Source organism: Stegodyphus dumicola, chromosome X2 (genome assembly GCF_044657685.1).
Source record: "Stegodyphus dumicola isolate Sdum_Otavi_A_Nest chromosome X2, ASM4465768v1".
NCBI lineage: Eukaryota > Metazoa > Arthropoda > Arachnida > Araneae > Eresidae > Stegodyphus > Stegodyphus dumicola.
In genome coordinates, this window is record NC_140781.1 from 106,885,457 (window position 1) to 106,907,448 (window position 21,992).

Consider the following 21,992-nt stretch of genomic DNA (forward strand, 5'->3'; position numbering starts at 1 on the left):
TACTTCAATACCATAAAATATATTTGGAGGTAAAATGACTTTCCTGTATAACGTTTTATTTTTGAGCTTATGGGGGCAGGATATGATAATAAAACAAATACTGCATAAGTCATTTGTATTTTTTATATTCAGATTATTTTCTATATTCAGAGTGTGTAATCAGTCACATATATTTATAAAAAATACCTTAGAATTATCTTTATTATAATTTTGCACATATCCCCCTCCTTCTTTTCAATATTAAATATAAGAGAGTCAATTGTGTTTTAATAAATCATCAGGTACACTATCAAAAGGTCAAAAATTTTCACGTCTTTATATTAAAATTTGAGTTCTTCTAAGAGTTTAAAACAAACCCACCCACAAAAGTTTGCTGTAGAAACCAAAATTATGATAAAAAATTTCTAAACTTTTTTTTTAAGGAGCTGGGAGGTTTGTTTACATTCTTTTTCAGCAAGACTTTTTTCGAGACCAGACTCAAAAATGTATGTATGCATGTATATCTGTGCACACACACATATACATATGCTGCATGAACACCTACATCCGTACATACAAGCATATGCACATACATTTCTGAATTAATCTCCTGAACACACTCTTTATGTATATAAATGCTTCTGTATGCAATTTTATAGAAATATTTAGCTACGCATGACAGAAAAGTTACACAAGGTTTTAAGACGATTTTTCAATTTCGTTTCATAAGAATGTGATTTTACTGCTTGCATGCATGATTTATTTAAATCTGTTGATAAGAATTTCAAGAAATTTTGATTATTTGTGTAAACTCCGCATCAATATAAAATGATCAAACATTAGCAATTTAAAACAAGAAATAATATTTAGATATATTTAAAGTTCTTTATTTTATATAATGTTTTAGATATCTATCAAAGAATGATAGTAATTAGTCATCAAACGAAATAAAAAATAACTTTTTCTTGACATTCTAGCACTACACGGAAAAGCAATTCAACACAAATGTAAACAAACATCTCTTTACGACTGGTCGGGATGCGCAGAAATCACGAAAGTGTCTCTGCGCTACTAGTCGTACGTTTAGCATTTTTACCATGTTTCAGCTAAACGTCCGACGTCGTACGGGTAGACACAGCCAAGAAGAATCGAAACTTCAACGTTAAATGAATCGATTTAAGGAATCGCAATTTTTAAATAGGGTGCAAAGTTTGTTAAATGTTTCTCAAGGTTTTGTTGTAAATCGTACCGTTATTTCATGTTTGACTCGTCTTTTTATATGAATGCAATATTTGTAATTGATTTTTATATACACAAGTCCAATTCTTTTGTTTCTTGAAGCCATCAGAAGAAGCGTGAGGTAAATATTTATTTTTAATGTTTAGAGTATTTTGAATTGGGAGTGGTTCTATATTTTAATGTCAACATGCACCAATTTCCACCCTCGTTGGATCATATTAACGCAATATGAGTACTTAGTTAAACTCAGAAACTGCGAAATCCTTCACTCTCTTGAGATCATTAAAAAAATTAGGAAATATATGTGTATTAAATATAAATATTTAAAATTTTGATTGGGAGTGGTTATGTAATTGCAATGGAAACACTTATTAAATTTGAAAAATATGTTGTTTACTGCTGCTAATAATTTTTGATACATTTTAGATTTACCATTTTCAGTCGGTCTATTTTCTTGCTATTGCAAAACGAGACACTTTTAATATTATGGTATTTTTCAGATAGACTGAATTTTTCAGTTTTATCTGTAAGTTTATGTATAATGTATTTCTTACAGTTTGAAATATATGCAGACATACTTGGAATTTGATGTATGCTGAATAATTCGGTCAGTTCAGAAAATTTTAATGAACTGTTATAAAAATTTGCAGAGTTATCAAGTGAAGGTGGTTCTTCATAGAAATAAAATTTTGTAATTTGGCAGAGTCGTAGCTAGGGTTTTCAGCGCCCAGGGACAACTGAAGATTTCGCGCTCCCTATTGGTTGCCAAGGATGGAAAACATTTAATTCTAAAATGTCGAAACATCAGTTTTCCGCCCCTTGGTTTCTGCACCCGGGGACAGATGCCCCCCTCTAGCTACGCCCCTGTAATTTGACATTTGAACCTTTCTTAGATTGAAAATATAGATAATGTCTTATAGCCAAAAATTTTTATCCTACTGTAATTCATGGGAGCCCACCAGCAACAAAGCATGACATCCCTGAACACTGGTAGTTTGACCTGGGCTCTGTTCCTGGAAAATGGGCTAGCTGCATGGTCTTTCTCATGGTTTCTCGCATGTATAACTTCGCTACAATCCAGTTTTCCTTAAAAAGGCATTTCTTCCCCACTCAGGCAGAGTGCCCTTGTGAACTTTTTCATAATCAAATAAACCATCCAGATCATGGTTTGATTGTTGCAGGTTATCATAGTAACCATGGTATTCTGTTGATAAAAACATTTTTAGAACCTGCAGATCATTGAATTTTTGTCGTAGATAATAATACTAGAGCATAATAAAGCAATGGTCTCAAATTGCTTATGGAATGACTGGATGGGCAGGATTGTTTCATTTTTTTAACAAGACAAATTTGGTTTTTAAATAAAATAAAAATTTTTAAAGTGAGTTTTAAATTTCATTTGTTAAATATTTATAAAATCATAAATAAATGTATAATAATAATAATCCAAAGGAAAGAATTCAAATTTATATTTATTTTTTTTATCTGAAATCTAAAAAGAAAATTGGAAGAAATTTTTGTTGGTTACATTTTTTAATTCAAACATACTGACATCTAATTATTAAATTTTTTAGCCTGATATTTTTTTTAAATAATTCTAATATGTTAAATTGGCCACTAATGAACTTACTTAAACTGTAAATAAAAAAACTGTGAAAGCTTTCGAAGTGGCACAAAATGTGGGAATAAATAATGACAACTGGTTCTCTTTCTTACAAGTTTTTCTTTGACACTTACAAAAAGAATATGTGTGTTTGTATGTAAATAATTATAAACTTTTTTATTTCTTCTGACTACTTGCTATTTGGTAGTTTGGTAGCATTTTGATTTGGCTAAAGTGTGTAGCCTTGGTGAGAAATGACTTAAAACCTGTCTTCATCATAAATTGACTGTAGGAGCACGTCAGTCAATAAGGTTTTTTTTTAGACTTATCAATTTTCATATGGAGGGGGAAAAAAAACTATTTCTCATATAAATGTACTTTTAAATAAGGTATTATGGTTGATCTTTGGATTATGGTAACTTGGTGATTTTTTGGCGAAAATTTCGCGACCAACTCTGCTACAGCAACCCTCTATTTTTTTTCGCCGCCATTTTGTCTTCACGATGTAAAGACATGTTTCTTTTCTTTTTATTAACTCAACACTTTTTCCAACAATCTACTAGCCGAATGACACTTATGCTAGAAATTTTATGTAACAAAACTGCTTAATCATGACAAATATTAACTGCAAAATTGGGAAAAAGTGCACAATCGCAAACTCCTTGCGCGTTTTTCAGAATAGCACATACACATAAACCATTTACACGTCGACTTATTTTTACTTAAAAAAACATCCCAGAATTGCACAAAAATGGCATTGTACACACTCTTAACTTTATCCATCTACACTGCTATTTTCTCATAAATTACAAAAATTTGCACGAAAATGCAGGAAAATTTTGTGAATCTTTAAACTCGGTAAAAAGCACATATATGAAATTACCTGATCGCGAAAAAGTATATACCCTTTCCAAGGATGAACATTTCCATGTATAAAATAAATAAAATATCCAAAAACTTTTACCTCTAAATTATCTATTATATTATAAATGTCACCAACGAATTTATACCATAAACATTAAAAATGGTTACAAATACTTTGTGTTAAATATTTAAATTATTTCCATGCATGTTTACTTCAACTGAAACGTATACCAAATTGCTACAAATACAAAATTCACAAAATAACTATCATTTAATTAAAATATAACTAAACCATGTACACGTCGCTTTATTTTTACTTAAAAAAACACCCCAGAATTGCACAAAAATGGCATTGCACACACTCTTCACTATATCCATGTACGCTGCTTTTTTCTCATAAATTAGAAAAATTTCACAAAAATGCATGAAAATACTCAACGTATACTACTCAAACGTATTCCAAAATACTACAAACATATAACTCGCAAAATCACGATCATTAAATTAAAAAACACTACTTAAAATATAAATAAGCACATACATTAAATTAATAAAAATTAGATTACAATCCTAATTACTTTAAACTAAATCATTGCTAATAACAATTTTCCAATAATACCATATTAATTTATTTACTCCTTGCATTTAGAACAATGCATAAAAATAATATCCTCAAATGATTAAAAATACTAACTTACCTAATCTTCTTCCGAATCTTCATTACATGGCACGCACACTTCCCTACAGAAAGAATTCCAATCGGCTGCAGTACCACTGCTAATTTCTAAATCCGAAATCCAGTAGTCAACTGGCAGTCTATTCACCCAGTAATAAGAAATTAATAAAATTTCACCCATACTCAAACTACTTTCAGCAAACCACGTACCCTTCCTTACACTCCGTTTCACAAAATGTCCATTTTCACCAGATTTCTTGCACCGCCATTCAAACTTATCTGTAATATCCTTCCTTTCACACAATCTCATTTCATTCCCACATTTGGGACATTCATACTTATCTGCAATTAAACCTACACTCATACACCATTCAACCAGTTCTTTTGAATTATCAGATAAACACATTAAAAATTTAGAATTATCTTTAGATAGCGCCATGCAATCCAAAAATTAATCAACACTATTTCACACAACACACAATGAAGCTTAATACAAAATAATATAGTATTATTTTGTATTAAGCTTCATTGATATTTTTCCAAATTTACCCCCTTTCCCGATTAAAGAACTGTAATTGGTCCATTAATGTCACATGACATATCTCATGATCTCTCATTTCCCTCACACAAAATAATGCGTAATCGGAACTGAGTACTTCTCACATTATTACCAAAGTCCTAGGTAGTAACCTTTATCGCCTCCAAAATGTCGCCAAACTACCTGTTACCATATTGCAAAGATCAGCCGGTATTATATATTTTTATTCTTATTGTGAAATTTTGTAATTGTTGTTATTTAGCATTTGACCTGGGTTTATTAAACTGGCTGACATCTGCACTATTGACTCACAACTTAAGTCTTGGCTGTGGTACCATAAACAGGTTCTTAATTTCTATCTGTCTGGGCAGGTAGTATGATGGCCAGGTAAAAAGACATCAATATATTAATCTCCTCCTTTCCTTAGTGAACTGAAAATTAAAAGTTTGCCTCTCCAAGAATGGGTTCAGGATGGCAATGCTTCAGGCCTGATTTAGAACATCTTTTCCAAACCTGTTTATGGAGTAGAGCTGTAAAGATTGGCTGTGTAGTGGATAATTTAAGATCTAGAGCAGAAATTACAATCCTTCTCTTATAGCACACTCTTATATTAGCTCCCTACGCAAATTCTCTGGTGCATTATTTACATTCGAGCCTAAATCATTAAAATTTTTAAACCTTTTTTCCATTTCTTGTTGTAATAATGCTATTTATTGTCTGTTCGTAGGATTTTTCATTTGAAATAAAAGGACAGGATTTAAGATGAAAAATGTCATTTTCTAAAATGTCCTAGATTTATTAATTCCAATTGTGTTTCCCCATAATGTTAAATAAACTTTTTACGTTTTAATGTAAGTCTATATCAAATTGGAAGGGAAACACAACCATGTAAAATCTAAAATTGGACAAAACAGCAACTTATGTTGGTGTTGATTTTAATAAAAATTTACAAATTTTTTTTTTTGCTTCTGAAGAAGAGGGACCTATGTCTAATAGGTCTTGAAATCAATCAAAATCTCTACCAAATTAAGGTAATTAATTAAGGTAATTGAGCCTTCACCAAGAATGTGCCATTTATATGTTTGTTTAGAAAAGGCAGAATCGTATGCCTACTAAACCAAATTCAAAAATGCCATACGAATTATGGAACAACAAGAAACCCAACCTCTCTCATCTGAGGACTTCTTGGTGCAAGGCTTTTGCTTACATCCATAAATCTAAAAGGGATAAACTTGATGATACCATTATAGAAGAAATACTCATCGGCTACGAGAGCAGAAGTAAAGGATACAGAATTTTAGCCTCTAGAAACAAAATCATAATAAGTCGATCTGCATGATTTATTGAAAACACAAACTAATGAGCCTGTAAGCGTCTCTTTAAACCAAGATGAAGAAAATCCTAAGGAAGAAAGCTCAGAACAATGTAGGGTTTATATTTATTTTAACTAACATTTATTTTAAGTTTAAACTATCTTTCCTGTCAAGCCTTACTTTTCCCTGGAACTGCCAATGCCAGAATATGTAAATTTGAGTAGAACGCGCAAGGATTCAAATTATCAGCGGAAGTATTCTGATTTAAATAGAGAGGAAACAAGTTCGGTGTGTGATATTCTTACTTCACGAGCACGGAGGTAGTTAGCGAGAATTGAAGAACCCCGCGTTGCGGCCTATGTGCTTGGCGGGAAGTAGTGGTAATCGTTCCAGTGAGCTTCAAGTCTGCTGAATTAGCAGCGGTATTGTAAAACGCGGTGAGTTAGTTATTTTAGAGAGCCTCGTAGTTAGAATCTTGTCTTTAGTTTCTTTTCAGGTTATTATTTTTATTTGACTGCCGAGTTGGCACCATCTGTAAGCGTCAAGAGAACGCAATTGTAATTTATTACGTTGAATAAAAAGGGACTTAAACCCTTCACAAGGCTCTATCTTTTATACAAGTTTTCACAGTCACCTCTTGGTTGCGTGCAAGTTGGAGGCGCGCAACGTTATAACAGGAAGAAATAAAAATAGAGAAGAACCCGAAGAAGGCGAAATATCAGAATCTGAATAAGAATCTTTGGAACTTGGAAGATCAAACTGAGTCACAAAAGGTAAACCTCCTGATCGCTACGGATTCCATGCAAAATATCCAATCTCCTCCGAACCCAAAACCTGGAAGGAAGTTCAAACTTAGGAAGGAAATAAAAAAGAAAATGGGCAACAGCTGTTCGAGAAGAAATTAATTCACTAGAAGAAAACAACACTTGGAAATTAGTTGATTTACCAAAAGGAAGAAAACCAATAGGATGTAAATGGTCTTTCAAAACCAAGCTCAGTGCAGAAGGAAAAATTGAAAGATACAAAGCCAGATTAGTCGCAAAAGGATTTAACCAGAAGTTTGGATCTGACTATGATGAAACCTTTGCTCCTGTAGTAAAATACAGTCAAAAGTCTTTAATCCGGACTCGTCGGGACTTCGGTGATTCCGGATTATCGATTTTTCCGGATTATAGATCATCAGTTTAAATCTGGTAAGATGGCATGCAGAAATTATAAAATTAAAAATATGAAACCGTAATTTATAAAATAATGAGCAATTATGATCTAAAGGGTATCAAAATTTACCAAAAAAGAAGCCTAATATTTATTTGTTTACTTTATTAAACATTTCTTTCAACGCGCGGATGCGTAAAGCATACCTTACGCATAGCCGAAATTAGAAAATTGCAACCAGAAAACTATTTGATTTGTATTCGTGATATTTATAATGACGAGGAATTTGATTTAAATCGTATAAAGACGGAGTACATCGAAATTAAATACTACATTTAGTAAGGAATTATAAGCCGAATAAAATAAAAACATCTGCCCTGAAGATAACGATAGTGTTGACAGATCAACTTCCAGTTCATTGCGCGCCGCGACGTCCCCCCCCCTCCCCGCGCAGAGCAGCGTGAAATTGATAAACAGATTTCGGAACGGTTAGATAAACAAAGGATATGCTTTTATCCATTTTTTGTAGCAATTAGTTTTTGTTTGATGGACATTGAAACATACTTTCGTTTTCTAGATCCTTTGGGAGCTCCAGCATCGGAAATTCTATTTGACATAATCGAAAGTTCAAGCTTACTTTTAGAAAATTGCTCTTACAGTCTGCAAAAAATAATAAGCCGGATCCAATTCGAAGATTAAGGAACAACGCAATTATCAACATTAACTGAAATAGATAATTAGATAATTTTAGCTTATACCGTTCGTTATACATTAAACGCGCACGCGAAAACGTATTCTGCACTTGCACAGACGCATATGCGCAGTCGTAAATGTCTTGCGCGCACGAGTAAAACGCCTATGCGCATGCATCAATGCGGCGCATGCGCAGAAAGATTTTAGCTTTGAGGTCCAGATTATAGATCATTCCGGATTACGGGTGTCCGAATTAATGACTTTTGACTGTATACAACTCTACAAACTAATAAAAACAATGCTTCTTTTTCAAAAACATCTATGGAAAATTTACATGTGCAATATTATATGTAGATGATATGCTTATAGGAAGTGAAAGAGAAGATGTAAGGGAAACAATCCAACAACTAAATGCTAAATTGGAAATCAAAAACCTAGGAGAAGTCACCTACTGCCTCGGCATAAACATCAAAAGATTTAAAGATGGAACCTTTGCCATAAACCAAAAGAATAAAATCGAAGAAATAGTTCAAGAATTTGAACTTAAAAATGAAAAACCAACATATACGCCAATAGAAACTAACTACTGCAAATTAGAAACTGAAGATGATCTTCTAGAGGATAATACAGAATATAGACAAGCAGTAGGGGCATTATTATATATTGCAACAATCAGCAAAACAGATATAGCATGCGCCATCAATCTATTGAGTAGAAGAAACGAAAAACCTTGGAATATAGATTGGAATGCTGTCAAGAAAGTCATTCGATACTTGTATACAACTAAAGACTTTAATTTGTTCTTTAACAAAATTCAAGAACCTGTACTAACTGCATATTCAGATGCAGATTGGGCAAATGACAGAACAACAAGAAAATCCATGGTACAATGGATACATATTCAAGCTACGAAAAAACTTCATTTCATGGAGCACCAAAAGGCAAAACTGTATTGCACTATCTTCAACAGAAGCAGACTGTATTTCAGCAGCTAATACAGCACAAGAAGTGCAATGGCTGTTAAATTTGCTTAAAGATCTAGGACTAAAACAAAATCTGCTGATTACTCTCTATGATGATAACAAGTCATGTATCAAACTATCACAGATGGAGAAAAATAGCTCCAGAACAAAACATATAGATGTCAAATACCACTACTTGCAGGAACTTCAACAAAACGGGATCCTGAGCCTAGACTACTGCAGAAGCTCTGACATGATTGCGGATCTACTCACCAAACTACTAGGCAAACCTGTGTTCGAGAATCGCTGCAAATGGCGATCTTGCCCATCAAGCAGGGGTGTTGATATGCAAATAGTGATGGACTGTCACCAATAACGCGATAAACTGTGTAATCTGGACATCCTGCTAAGGAGTTAATTGTGTAACTCACTTATTCTTTAAACTCACTTTTTCTCACACCTTTCAGGAAAGGACAGTAATATGACACTCTCTTTTATATAACTCCCTTTCGATATACATATCTCAATACTAACGAATCTTAATCTATTTTCATGTATTAATAAAGTATGTGTTTCACTTACAATTTCCGTCTACAACCTTTTTTGGATTAAAAGTTAATTAGCTATGATCTCACTTGATGCTGTGCTGGATACAAGGTAAGAGGAATCAATTTGCTTTCTACTTTTATTAATTTGTTGTGAAATTTCGAGGCTATAAAATGTTTTACAATTCTAAGTAAGTATTTGAAACCGAGTATAAAAATTGGGGGTAAAAATATACTTATGGGTGCCCCTTGGCGATTTTTGGCGGTACATGGGCCACGAGTTTGTGCAATTCTTTGGCTTGCTACTTTGGCTTTCTGTAGCGGCGAATTTTGGCGCAAAAATCCCAAATAAATCCAAATCCGCTAAACAAGTCAAAGAATTGCACAAATTTGGTATCCATGTACATATCGACCTATATTTACTGAAAAAAAAAAATCAGAGAATTGCACAAACTAGGCATTGCGCGCTCCCTTGACTTTGTCCATGTACACATTGATCTATATTCACTTAAAAAGTCAAAGGAGCAGTCAACAAAAAATATATAATCTCAGTGAACTACATTTTAAATCAAACAATGAACTAACATAAAATAAAAGGTAATTCATCTTAGCACTACACAAAGAAATATCCACTTACCATACTTACAAATTTTCCTGTCTTCAGTCAAACAAAATTCCTTAACAGCATCCAAAAACTTCCTAAAATTACATGAACTAGAATCTGTATGCTGGCATCGCCACATAAATTCACAAAAGTAAGAGTAAAACATATCCTTCGTAGGTCAGGTATCCTCCGACGTTTGACCATACGCATTTTCTTCCTACAAACAACACTTATAATGGCAACTAAGTAAACCTTCATTTGCACATCAGTCAATCAGTGCTTTTTTCCCCTTTCGTTCCAAATTGAACTGAAACTTAATCTTACAACATTCAGCCATTTTACCGTGTAAACCACAAAAGAACAACACACTTCTTATCCAAACTCAAATCCGTCCCATCATTCAAATTCACCCCAATCATGCAACCCATTACATCATAATAGGGTTTCCATAAAATTCAACTGCCCAAGTTACCATAATGAAACAACAATTTGGTGATAAATGAAACAACAATTTAGTGATAATCCAAGGGGCACCCTGCAATCTACTGCAACCAAAATTGGATAATATATATGCATTTCTGTAATATCATGTTTATTAATTCTAAATCGTATGAAATTTCTTTTTTCATATACAACATCTAAAATATGTTTTTTTAAATTTTTCTAATGGTGGGCGATAGCCATTTTTAGGCTTTCGCCACTACTAAGGCCAAACATGGTGGTCATTTTATTATGGAGCCACCTAATAGGCAGCCTCCATTATTCCTATGCAGGGACAGACAATCTACATACATGCCTTCTCCAGGATTCGAAACCAGGGCCTTCAGTATCTCGGTCGGCTCCCCTAAACTACACCATCTGGGTAGCTACATCCAAAATATGTAGAACCATGTATAAATGAAAGAAAAAATACATGTATCACTGATTTAAATTTATATTATAGATGCATGTGCTTGAATAATTACAATGTATAGCTAATGATATATATATGTATATTTAATAGGTACAAATTTGACCTGTTTTCTGAAATGAAAATTCCTTTAATGTCCATGTTCATAATCAAGTAGTGATTTTTGGGTTGAAGTTATGGCCAATCTGCGTAGACATTTCAATTTTAGTACAAAACCATCTGTTCATCAAGATCGTGAAATGCCATTTCCTGTTTCTGCCTCCACGAAACCATCTTTTCAACAGTTTGATACTCATAGCCTCATGAATGATATATGTAACTGTTTAGACCTGTGCTGCTCCTACATTCAGGTATGTAATTGTATGACTTCTTTTAGTGTATAGTGAATGTGAACAATTTTTGGACATCAAACATTGTAAATAATAAGTGATGTTTGTTAAAAGGCAATAAATTCAAATGTAAGAAGAATATATCAGAAATTTTCATTTGAACATACTAAGTATTGAAAAAGTGAAATGACTGATAAATAAAACTAAACAGAAAAATAACTAAATAGATAACTTCCGCCTTTGATGGGTTCAAAAAATATTAATATACTCCATATTCCTTTAATTTTTTTGAAAGTTGAGTTATGAGTGCTATTTTCTTGGGTTGCTATTTTCTTGGGCATTTCTAATTGCTCAGATTCTTGATATCAAATCTGCTTGATCTTAAATTACAGAGATTTCAGCATTGTTCCATTCCTCTCGAATAGCTATTTTCAAATCTTCTCTGTTGTAGCTGCCTGGATGTTACTATATGAAACAAAATGCCCCTCAGCTGCTCAATCAAGCTATGCCATTGGTAAAAATATATGTACAGTAAAATCCGAATCCTTCATGCTTTTACAGTGAAATCTAAACTATCAGGAAAGCTTGGGAAGTGCCAAATAAGTAAAAGTTCTGGATAACTGAGTGTGTAAAAATTGTAGGAACAGCTGTCGTATACGGACTGCGTTGGCAGGTGAGAAACTAAACGATTTTTAGGTAGCTAAATTTTTTATTTACATTTTTCAAACTTAAATATTTGAGGAAATGCATTTGTCATATGTACGAAAACCACATTTTCTCGCATGATTTATGCTAAACGTCCGAAATAAAAAGAAAATAATTTAGATAAGTAAAAGCGTGAAGTTTCTAGCCAAAAATGTTTGAAGGCAAATTTAAATGGTAAAAGTTTACAATAGGGTACTCCTTGTCCCCCCCCCCCCCCAGATTCTTTTTTGACGTTAAGATCAGTGCCAGGAAGGTTAATTTCAAGATGGCCACTACACAAAACCAAAAGAAGAAGTCAAAGAATTACGCAAACTAGGTGTCCATGTACACATTGATCTATTTTCCCTTAAAAATAAGAGAATTGCACAAGCTCAGCATTGTGCACTGCCTTGACTTCGTCTATGTACACATCAATCTATTTTAACTTTAAAAAAGTAGGAAGTTAAAACCAAGTTAAAACAATCATGATAACCAGAAATGTGGTTTCCTCACCAAAATTGAACAAAATTTGTCGCCAACCGAACGGGCACCCAGCTCTACACTAGAGCCATTTAAACTAAAATAACAACAAAAAATTCAAAAAAATTTCAACATAAATAAATTCAAAAATTTAAAAAATGACAGCACAAAATTAAAGCAGTGCAACAATTAAGATAACTCTCTACAAAATTAAAACAATAAAAAAGCAAATTCACTTACCATTCAAAATAGTTCCCAAAGAAGCAAATTATTAATTTCAAACAAAAACATGTAAGGACAGACATATCACATAGTATATAATCCAATATACTTTCATTAATAAAACTACAGTAGTTGCACAAAGCGTGTAAACTCAAATGCCATGACTATATCAGATGCCTTTCTAATGTTCAAAATTTCAAACGCTAGATTAAGAATTTCCTCTAAAGTCAACTTACTGCAGGAAAACCGGGATCCAAAACTCAAACTTCGGTCAGAACCACATTCATTACCCTCAACAATGTTTGTGCAAATCCACATCAATCCATCAGAAATACAATTTTTTTTCTGAATCTTCATATCAGAGCCACACTTCTCACATGTCAGGTTCAGTTTTAAAAATCCTGTATTCCATAAAAACCACAAAAATTCTCTTCTCTCAGCATGAAGAGAACCATGAACATACGCTTCATTAATAACTCCAACAACATATCTTCTTGAACTAAATCTAGCTTGAATACATTCTAAAGTAGGGTTGGCCAAACTTCATGTCAGTAAGAGCTGCACGTTTGAATTCAGGAATGTCCGAGAGCCGCATCTAGAATTTCTAAAAGGCACAAGTTCATATTTACATCATTATAGAAGTAGTGGAGGAGGTTTTAAATAGAAAGAAATCCCTGATAACTTTGTAAAAAGAATCTAAACTAATTAATTAATTCCTTTTGGACACTGAATAGTTTTAGTTTAAGATATTTCATACATATATTTTATATGCATGAGCCGCACAAATTGCCTGTGAGAGCCATATCAAGCTTGTGAGCCGCACTTTGGCCACCCTTGCTGTAAAGCATGTGGCTGATATCTCTCCACAATTTCCTTCATGGAACTATATGCCATTTCTCAACATATAACCAAAAAACCACTATGATGAATTAAAACCACATTTCCCACAAAAGTTTGAATGTAAAAATGGTTGCAATACAAACAAAATCTCAACTAAACCATCCAATGCAAAGTATTGCCACATTTGGCTACCACATGTATCCCGGGCTGTATATGACATCTTAACCAAATTGTAGTTAATTGTAGAAAAGACAAATGAAATTTCCCAGTCTGAAATTATAAAAACAGGAACTTTACTTGTCATCATATATCACAGCTTGAATGTCATACTTTTAACATTGCATAAGATTTCAGAAAAAAATACAGTTCAGATGTGAAAGCCGATGTATTTCTGTAGGTCTTAAACATATGAAAGTAAAGCATTTTATCTTATTTCTGTCAATAATTAAAGATGGCAGGATACACCAGTTATTTATGGCTGCCATATTGCATCATCATTCTGTGTTTAATTAGATAATCAAGAGCTATAAGTTATGGATATAACATTAAAAACATATTTAAATTTTTCACATTGCATCAGATTCATTGTTTATTCATTTTCAAATAAAGTTGCATACCATGCCTATTAATGCTCACTTCTCTTGATGGCAGGATCCTGTAATCTTAAAAATACTCCAGCACTGCATGCGATGTTATTGAAGGCAGGTCCCAAATTTCAATTTTTCTATTCAAAATGTGAAGGGGAGGAAAGACTACAACACTTAAACACTTATTAATCACATTGACTAGAGCAATAAGTAAATAAAAAAATCTAATGAATCTTTCATTTAAAAAAATTTATTGTAAAATATATCGGCATTTTTCAGTTTTATTTAATTTAACAATATTTATAGTAAAATAAAGATTGTTTGTTTTTAAATATAAAAGTGCAATAGAAAAGATTAATACTTTGTAACATTTATTTTCTACAAATCTATGTACAATTTCATAATGATGTATTCTTTCATATATAAATATGCATTATTATTATATATGTATTCATATCCTGATATATTCTATGGATAGAATATTTAAATTATTAGTTGTCATAATAATTATCACATGTAATTTGTATTTAATTTCAGACTATTAAAATGATTGTTTTCTACAACAGTAGATGCAAGCAGTACTTAACTATGATCATTGAACTATTGTTTTCAACAATAAGTAAATTTATAGGTACTTACGTACTATCGCAACTGTCTTTGTAGAAGTAGCCAAATTTTCAGAAAGTGCCAAAATCTGGCAACCACGGGCATAACCATTCTTCCGGCAACCGGGCTCATAACAATCGTTTCAGTCTAGCAAAGCCACCATTTTTGTATGCATTCTACATTGGTTATCATAAATTAAGGAAAAATCACAAAAATCACGATTACTGAAAAAGTTACATGTAGAGTTGTATGAAACTTACCCACAATATACAACACATAGTAAGGTATCAAATAACATAAAAATAAATTACCAGACAATTATGGTAGTATAGAAATTAGCACATGTATAAAATGAACAAATCGAAGGTGTCAGTTTGCTCTAGGAAAAGTACATTCAGTATGGAATATGGTCGCCTCTAGAGGCAATACAGCACATATAGTGATGCGTGATGCTTTCAATTATGCGGTCTATCAGTTCCATAGGAAGCAAGGGTCTGAGGAGGCAGACTGAGAGCAGCTAGACATCTCTCTAAATCATCCCAAACGTGCTCGATAGGATTCAAGTTCGGGGATCGAGCTGGCCACTCCATGCGCATAATTGTTTCCTGTTGAAGATAATCATCTACAGTGCGAGCCCTGTGTGGTCTTGAGTTTATCGTCCTGTAACAGGAAAGCATCACCTATTGCCCCAGCACATGGGTGCACATAAGCATCAAGGATGTCATCTCTATAAACCGGAGCATTCACGGTTTCCATTGGAAAGACATGGAGGTCTGTGCGTCCACCCAAAGAGATGCCACCCCAAACACAGACACTGCCTCTTCTGTATGCATCTCTTTAACGGATGATAACGGGTTCCAGGTTCTCTCCATATCAAATAACGCGTACTATCGCTTTCTAGACTAAACCTGGACTCGTCTGTAAAGAGAACAGCCCTCCACCAATCAAGCGTCCAGTGGACATGTTGTCGTGTCTACTGGAAATGGTCCCTCCTATGACGTGACATGAGCGGCACGCAAATGGTTGGTCGTCTTGCATACAGACCACCATCGTGAAGCCTTCTATGCACAGTTGACGTTGACACCAACCCTCCAGTGGCTGCAGCAAGGGAGGATCTAAGAAGAGTCGAAGTAGTGATTCTATTCCTGCATGCACATAATGTCAAATATCGGTCATTAGCGCTCGTTGTAGCAGTTGGCTGTCCTTGGCTGAACCACCTAGAGGCTGAATCTGTGGTTTGAAATCGCCTCTAAAGTCTGTGAACCACAGAAGTACTCACATTTATCCATCTGGCCACTTCTGTTTTACTTTGTCCTGCCTCTAGTCTCCCAATGGCTTTCCATCGTAGTTCTGCAGGAAAATGATGCCCGGAATTCATTGTTACGAATTGGCTATCTCAGATTTCCGATGTCACTATCGCAATGAAATATGTGGGCTTGCTCTCAAACATGGACTTTTATTCTCCTCGCATATGATGTATTCCAAGTGCAGCGCCACTAATTTGCATATTGCATTTTTACTTAGCTACTCTTACTTCGCAACATATTCAAATTTTACACGGTTTGGCTTATTTTTGAGGGAGTTATCGCTATTTTTGTGATTTTTCCTTAATTTATGATAACCAGTGTATTTTATTGTATTCCAAGTTCCAATGGTTATCATACACAAATCATGATATTTTTTGCTTCAAACTTAGTTTTAAAATATGTGCTTGTGGAATTTGGCAGTAATGGAAAAAACTACAATAAAATTTCAGCAGCAATACAGAATTTTGCTGAAAATTTTCTAAATTGAACAATGAGGATTCTAGCTAGCCGCTTTGTCAAAGATTGCACAAAGCTGTATCTCTACAATTCAAAAAAAAAAAAAAAAAAAAAAAAAAAAAGAAAGAAAGAAATAGATTTTGAAGAAGAATGTATTTTTTTAATGTATGGTATAATTGTTACTTAATAATTCAAATTTATTTTAAATTGCTAAAGTATATTTTCTTTTCCTATGTTGATATTGTTTATCAAACTCACTATAAATATTGATAGTTTGGGAACCTTTCTAAAAATGAAGGTGCAAAAACCACCAACTTTCACATGCTATGTAACTTTTACTTTTTCATTTATAAAAAATCACCAAATTGCACTAAGATGGTTGTAGTACATAAGTACCAGTTTATTGTTTAAAATTTAAATATTTTGTAGCTAAACCTTGTTTAAAAACAACTGAGTATTCATTACACAAGGAAATTTCCTTTTGTGAGGTGATCACTCTGTTGTAAATTTCTGAATTAATTAAATATTCAAATCTCTGCAGATTTCCTCTTGTTTATTTCTGCTAAAAATATGTATTGATAACAATGATGTATCATTTTCCTACTGATAATTATTCAAAATGGTAGAAAAAATTCTGCATATTCAGATTTGAAGAATCCTTTTACCAGTATCCCTTGGCTGTAGTGCATTTAACCCAATGGTAAAGAGAACAAGTGAGAGATTGCTTAGTTAAGTAACATTGGCCTTTTTTATATATACAGTCAAAAGTCGTTAATTCGGACACCCATAATTCGGAATGATCTATAATCCGGACATCAAAACTAAAAACTTTCTGCGCATGCGCCACGTTGACACATGCGCAGAGGCGTTCACGCGTGCGCGTAAGACCTTTTACGACTGCGCATATGAGTGTGCGCAAGTGCAGAATACGTTTTCGCGTGCGCATTTTATGTATAATGGACGTATAAGCTAAAATTATCTAATTATCTATTTCAGTTAATGTTGATGATTGCGTTGTTCCTTAATTTTCGAATTGCATCCGGCTTATTATTTTTTGCAGACTGTAAGAGCAATTTTATACAAGTAAGCTTAAACTTTCGATTATATCAAATAGAATTTTCGATATATATTTGTTAATATGTAAAGGATCTAAAGCGAAAGTATGTTTTGAAATCCGAAATCTGTTTATCAATTTCACGCTGCTCGGCGGCGGGCGCCTAATGAATTGGAAGTTGATTTGTCAGCACTATCCTTATCTTCAGCGCAGATGTTTTTATTTTATTTGGCTTATAATTCCTTACCAAATGTAGTATTTCATCTCGATATGCTCCGTCTTTGATATGATTTAAAACAAGTTCCTCGTCATTATAATTCGCTTCCGATAGCGAAGAAAAGTGACAGAGGTTATTGAAAACAAAAAAATTTCGATTGACAAATTAGTAGCTGTTCTTGACACAGCAATTATAGGACTTGAACGGCGGAACTTTGTAACTGAACAAGAAATTATATCTGTTTAATAGAATTAAAAAGAAAGTATTATCACATGAAACGAAGCAAAACTTAAACAACTTACATTGAAAGAAATGTTTAATAAAGTAAACAAATAAATATTAAGCTTTTTCTTTTTGCAAATTTTGATACCCTTTAGATCATAATTGTTCTTTATTTCATAAATTACGGTTTCATATTTTTAATTTTAGAATTTCTGCATGCCATCTTACGAGATTTAAACTGATGATCTATAATCCGGAAAAATCGATAATCCGGAATCGCCGAAGTCCCGACGAGTCCGGATTAACGACTTTTGACTGTAGTGTAATATATTCTAATGGACTTTTGTGAAATGTAGCATTGCATTTACACAGAACAAACATATTAAGATTTTGCTTTAAGGCATTGCTTGTTTATGTGTACATTGTTGGCAAAACTTTTTTTTCCCTTTCATTCTAAATTTCCTTGTTTAAATTTCTTTGCTTCTATAGGCATTAAATTCTCTATGTGGAGCAGGATCTTTGTTAGCAAGAAATCTTTTTCATGCTGTCCAAGATGTGCCTGCATATCGCGGTATTTCACAACAGTTTCTTTCTGTTTGGGAAGAAGTAAGTAAAGCTACAGCTGGTGCAAGTGCTGCCGTTAAAACAGAAACATTGATGATGTTACAAGAAATCTTGAATACCTTAGAAATGAGATCTGGGGAAGCAGATTTAGATGATACTATAGCAGAGAGTTTTCAGGTACATGTGGCAAGTTAAATATGTCTATACTCACATTTATATATGATTTCTAACTATTAGCATATATCATTTCTTATAGAAAAATGCAGAAACGATTCATACGAAAAATTAAAAAAATGTTGGTATTAAAAAATTCGGCTTAAAACAAATGATATCTTTTTACTTGTAGCATTATAATCATAACCACATTGTAAAATGAGCATTGAACTGGAGTGTTGCTTTAATTTCCTCTGATGTAATACATACTTCATGGAAAATGGGAAATTCAAGTATCTTCTTAAAATCAAAATTTGGTGCATTTATTTGAAACATATTTAGCAGCAAGAACTGCAAGCAAAAAGTTTTTCATCTGTTACGATATCTAAATGAACAAACATCTTGGCCGAATGAAAAATGAAATGAATATCTTAGCACGGTGGTTCCGAAACTTTTCTATTTGTGGGACTCTTTTTAGAATAAATTTCTATGATGGAGGCTCTGTATGCCTATTCTGTTTATTAGATATTAATACTGTCTAGAAGTAATATTAGGGTGGAGAAAGAGGGGATAGATAATAAAGAAATCTAAAGAAAGAGATATCTAAACAATTGCACAACATCCATACAATTTAACTATTATAAAATGTATGAAATCTATGAATCTATAATATCTGGATATATTCTCAACTACCACCAGTACTTGTGGTGTTTACAAAAACTTTGGTGTATGTAAAAGTTATTTCAATGTCCAATAAATCAATCTAGTTGCATTCCAACAGATTATTGGTAGTATCTGTAATAAAAACTGTCCAAATAAGAGCTTTATTGTTATATTCCAGTTTTATCATTATATTCTATTCAGTTAAACACATGTTTCTTCATTATTTGTTATTAAAATTCTTGTTCTTTATAGAAAACAATTTCATTTAATTTTACACATTATAATGCAGCTGGAATACAATGCGCTGCAACAATAGGCCTTACTTAAGACATAATAAGAAATAGCACACAAATGATTGATTTGGTGGCATTTTTTGTCAATTATACATGCGTTTTCAATCCAACTGATGATAATTGCATGCATGTGCCTGGTTCTGTATTTATATGACTTTATTCTGTTTTGTTCGGGATAAAATGCAAGATTACATTGTGAAAAATGCTAACAGTTTCAACAATGCTGTTGTTGGGTAACATTACCAGTACCTTAACAGTGTGGCGAGTTTCTTAAAATGCTATCGTTATATTGTTATTCCAGAATGAGAAATCAACTCATTTTTAACTGCATACAATATTGGGAAATAAAATCATTTTTGTGAGGTTGTAAATGTAAGCTGCATGCTTGTTTTTCCACAATTGAAATTTTGATAAAATGTGCAGTATATATTTGGGCTAGTTGCGAATAATGGATGCGGTCACTAATAAATTGTCTAAACCACCCATAGCCAGTCTGAAAATTGCATGCAAACTAGGGCAAGGGGGAGAATTAAATCAGTCGTATGTTGTCTGTTATGGGTGTTTGTCAGAAGAGCCACCTGCAACAATCACGGGATTCAAATAATCTCTGCATTGTAATTCTATGAAATTTTTGATTTTCTAATTTTTAGCATGTTTTCAAAAAGTGGCAAGTAAAATTTTTTAAATAAATAATAACCTAATTAAGCCTAATTTAATTACCTATTGATAACCTAATTTAGTAATTGTCCAAAATTTGTAGGTAAATGTGAGTCACAAAAATTCCATTTTTTGTTTCTTTCATGATTTTTATTTTTAGTTTGTTTTTATGTTTTATTAACATTTGATGTAAAAGTAAACTAGGATGTATATATTTTTTAATTATGTGCAATTTAAAATTTTATTTTTTAGTAGTTCTTTGCTAGTTAATGATTTTTAATAAACCTTTCAAGATCTTGTAAATTTTCATAATTATGAAGTGACATTGTTTCAATAAGTCTAACAGGTGAATGCTTAACTTACTTTTTAGGTTATTGGGACTTGTCTGTGCTCTTTTATAGAACTTCAAGCACAGTTTTCATGGAGTACTTGGAAATCATTATCTAAATTATCCAAGAATTTCAACAGCGATTCCTTTCGACATAGTCTACAGTGGAGATCTCCTGACAGAAATCCTTCTAAAATCTCTATCAATGCAAATTTAAATGCAAATATAAAAAAACATTTTTCCCAGCTGTTTTGCAAAGTTGGAGTATCAAAAGTAAGTGATTCGGATAATACACAAAGTCATTTTTATACTTCACCTGTGCCAACTGCTGGGGATATGCCATTTTATTCACATTTTGGTTCTCAAAATATACCTGGCAATTCAGATAAAGTTTCGACATGGTCTCCAACTCCTGCTGTGTGGTCATCAACAGACTGTACTGAATCTAAATTTGTTACACCTGTGCAAACATCAGAGCAAGGTTTGTATCTATACCGTTTATAAGCTAGTTAAAATAGTTTATTTTGCATAATGATTTTTTTCCCTTAATCTCTGATATGGTGCAAAAAGGTGGGGAAGATATTTGCCGTGTCTGTATAGGTAGCAAATTTTAACTGTCCTTCTGACCAAAAGTTCCTAGTCATTTTGTTTCATACAGCCCTTTAGGCCTACCTTGTCTTTTAAGTTAATGATATGAGAGTAATGTTACAGAGCAAGGAAAGGGGATATATAGTAAGAGACTAAAGTATAAAAAGCTATCAAAATAATTGCACAATGTCAATGCGATGAAATTGTATTTTAAAACTTCGACAGTTATCATATATCAATATCACCAATACATGATATGGGTGTACACAAAAGTTCTTCCAAAGCTCAATAAATTAAACCATTTGCATTACAGTAGATTTTATATGATTGATGAGACCATCAGTAATGCATTTCTAAATTCTAAATATGCATTGTAAGCTCTCTTTGTTTTACATTGGCAGAGTAAAATAATAAATACTATTCATAGCTCATTAATATTCATAACGAGACTAATGCTCAAGATATTCTATTCAACAAGAATTCTCAAAACTGTTACATAATTTATCTGCATTTAAAGTTTGAAATCAAACATTCTGTTTCAATGTGTCAAATATGATATGATGGGCCACCAGTGACACTTAGCTCCCTTATCACATTTGATACTGTGGGTCCATGGAGGGAAACTGAAATATATAATATACTCGACATTAGAAGAATGGAA

At 32.8% G+C, this 21,992-nt stretch overlaps 1 protein-coding gene across 2 annotated transcripts in view; it reads left to right on the top strand.

Moving 5' to 3' along the window:
• The first annotated feature begins 1,125 nt into the window (after window positions 1-1,125).
• Window positions 1,126-21,992, top strand: part of LOC118202872 (uncharacterized) — a 45,235-nt gene continuing 24,368 nt past the window's right edge. Inside the window, exons 1-4 of one of the 2 annotated variants that reach the window (XM_085809320.1) lie at window positions 1,126-1,339; window positions 11,175-11,431; window positions 18,575-18,826; window positions 20,786-21,224. In XM_085809320.1, coding sequence (XP_085665446.1) covers window positions 11,258-11,431; window positions 18,575-18,826; window positions 20,786-21,224 — 865 coding nt within the window. In that variant the 5' untranslated portion in view covers window positions 1,126-1,339; window positions 11,175-11,257. The remainder of the gene's footprint in view (window positions 1,340-11,174; window positions 11,432-18,574; window positions 18,827-20,785; window positions 21,225-21,992) is intronic. The other variant, XM_035375081.2, reaches the window with a different exon arrangement.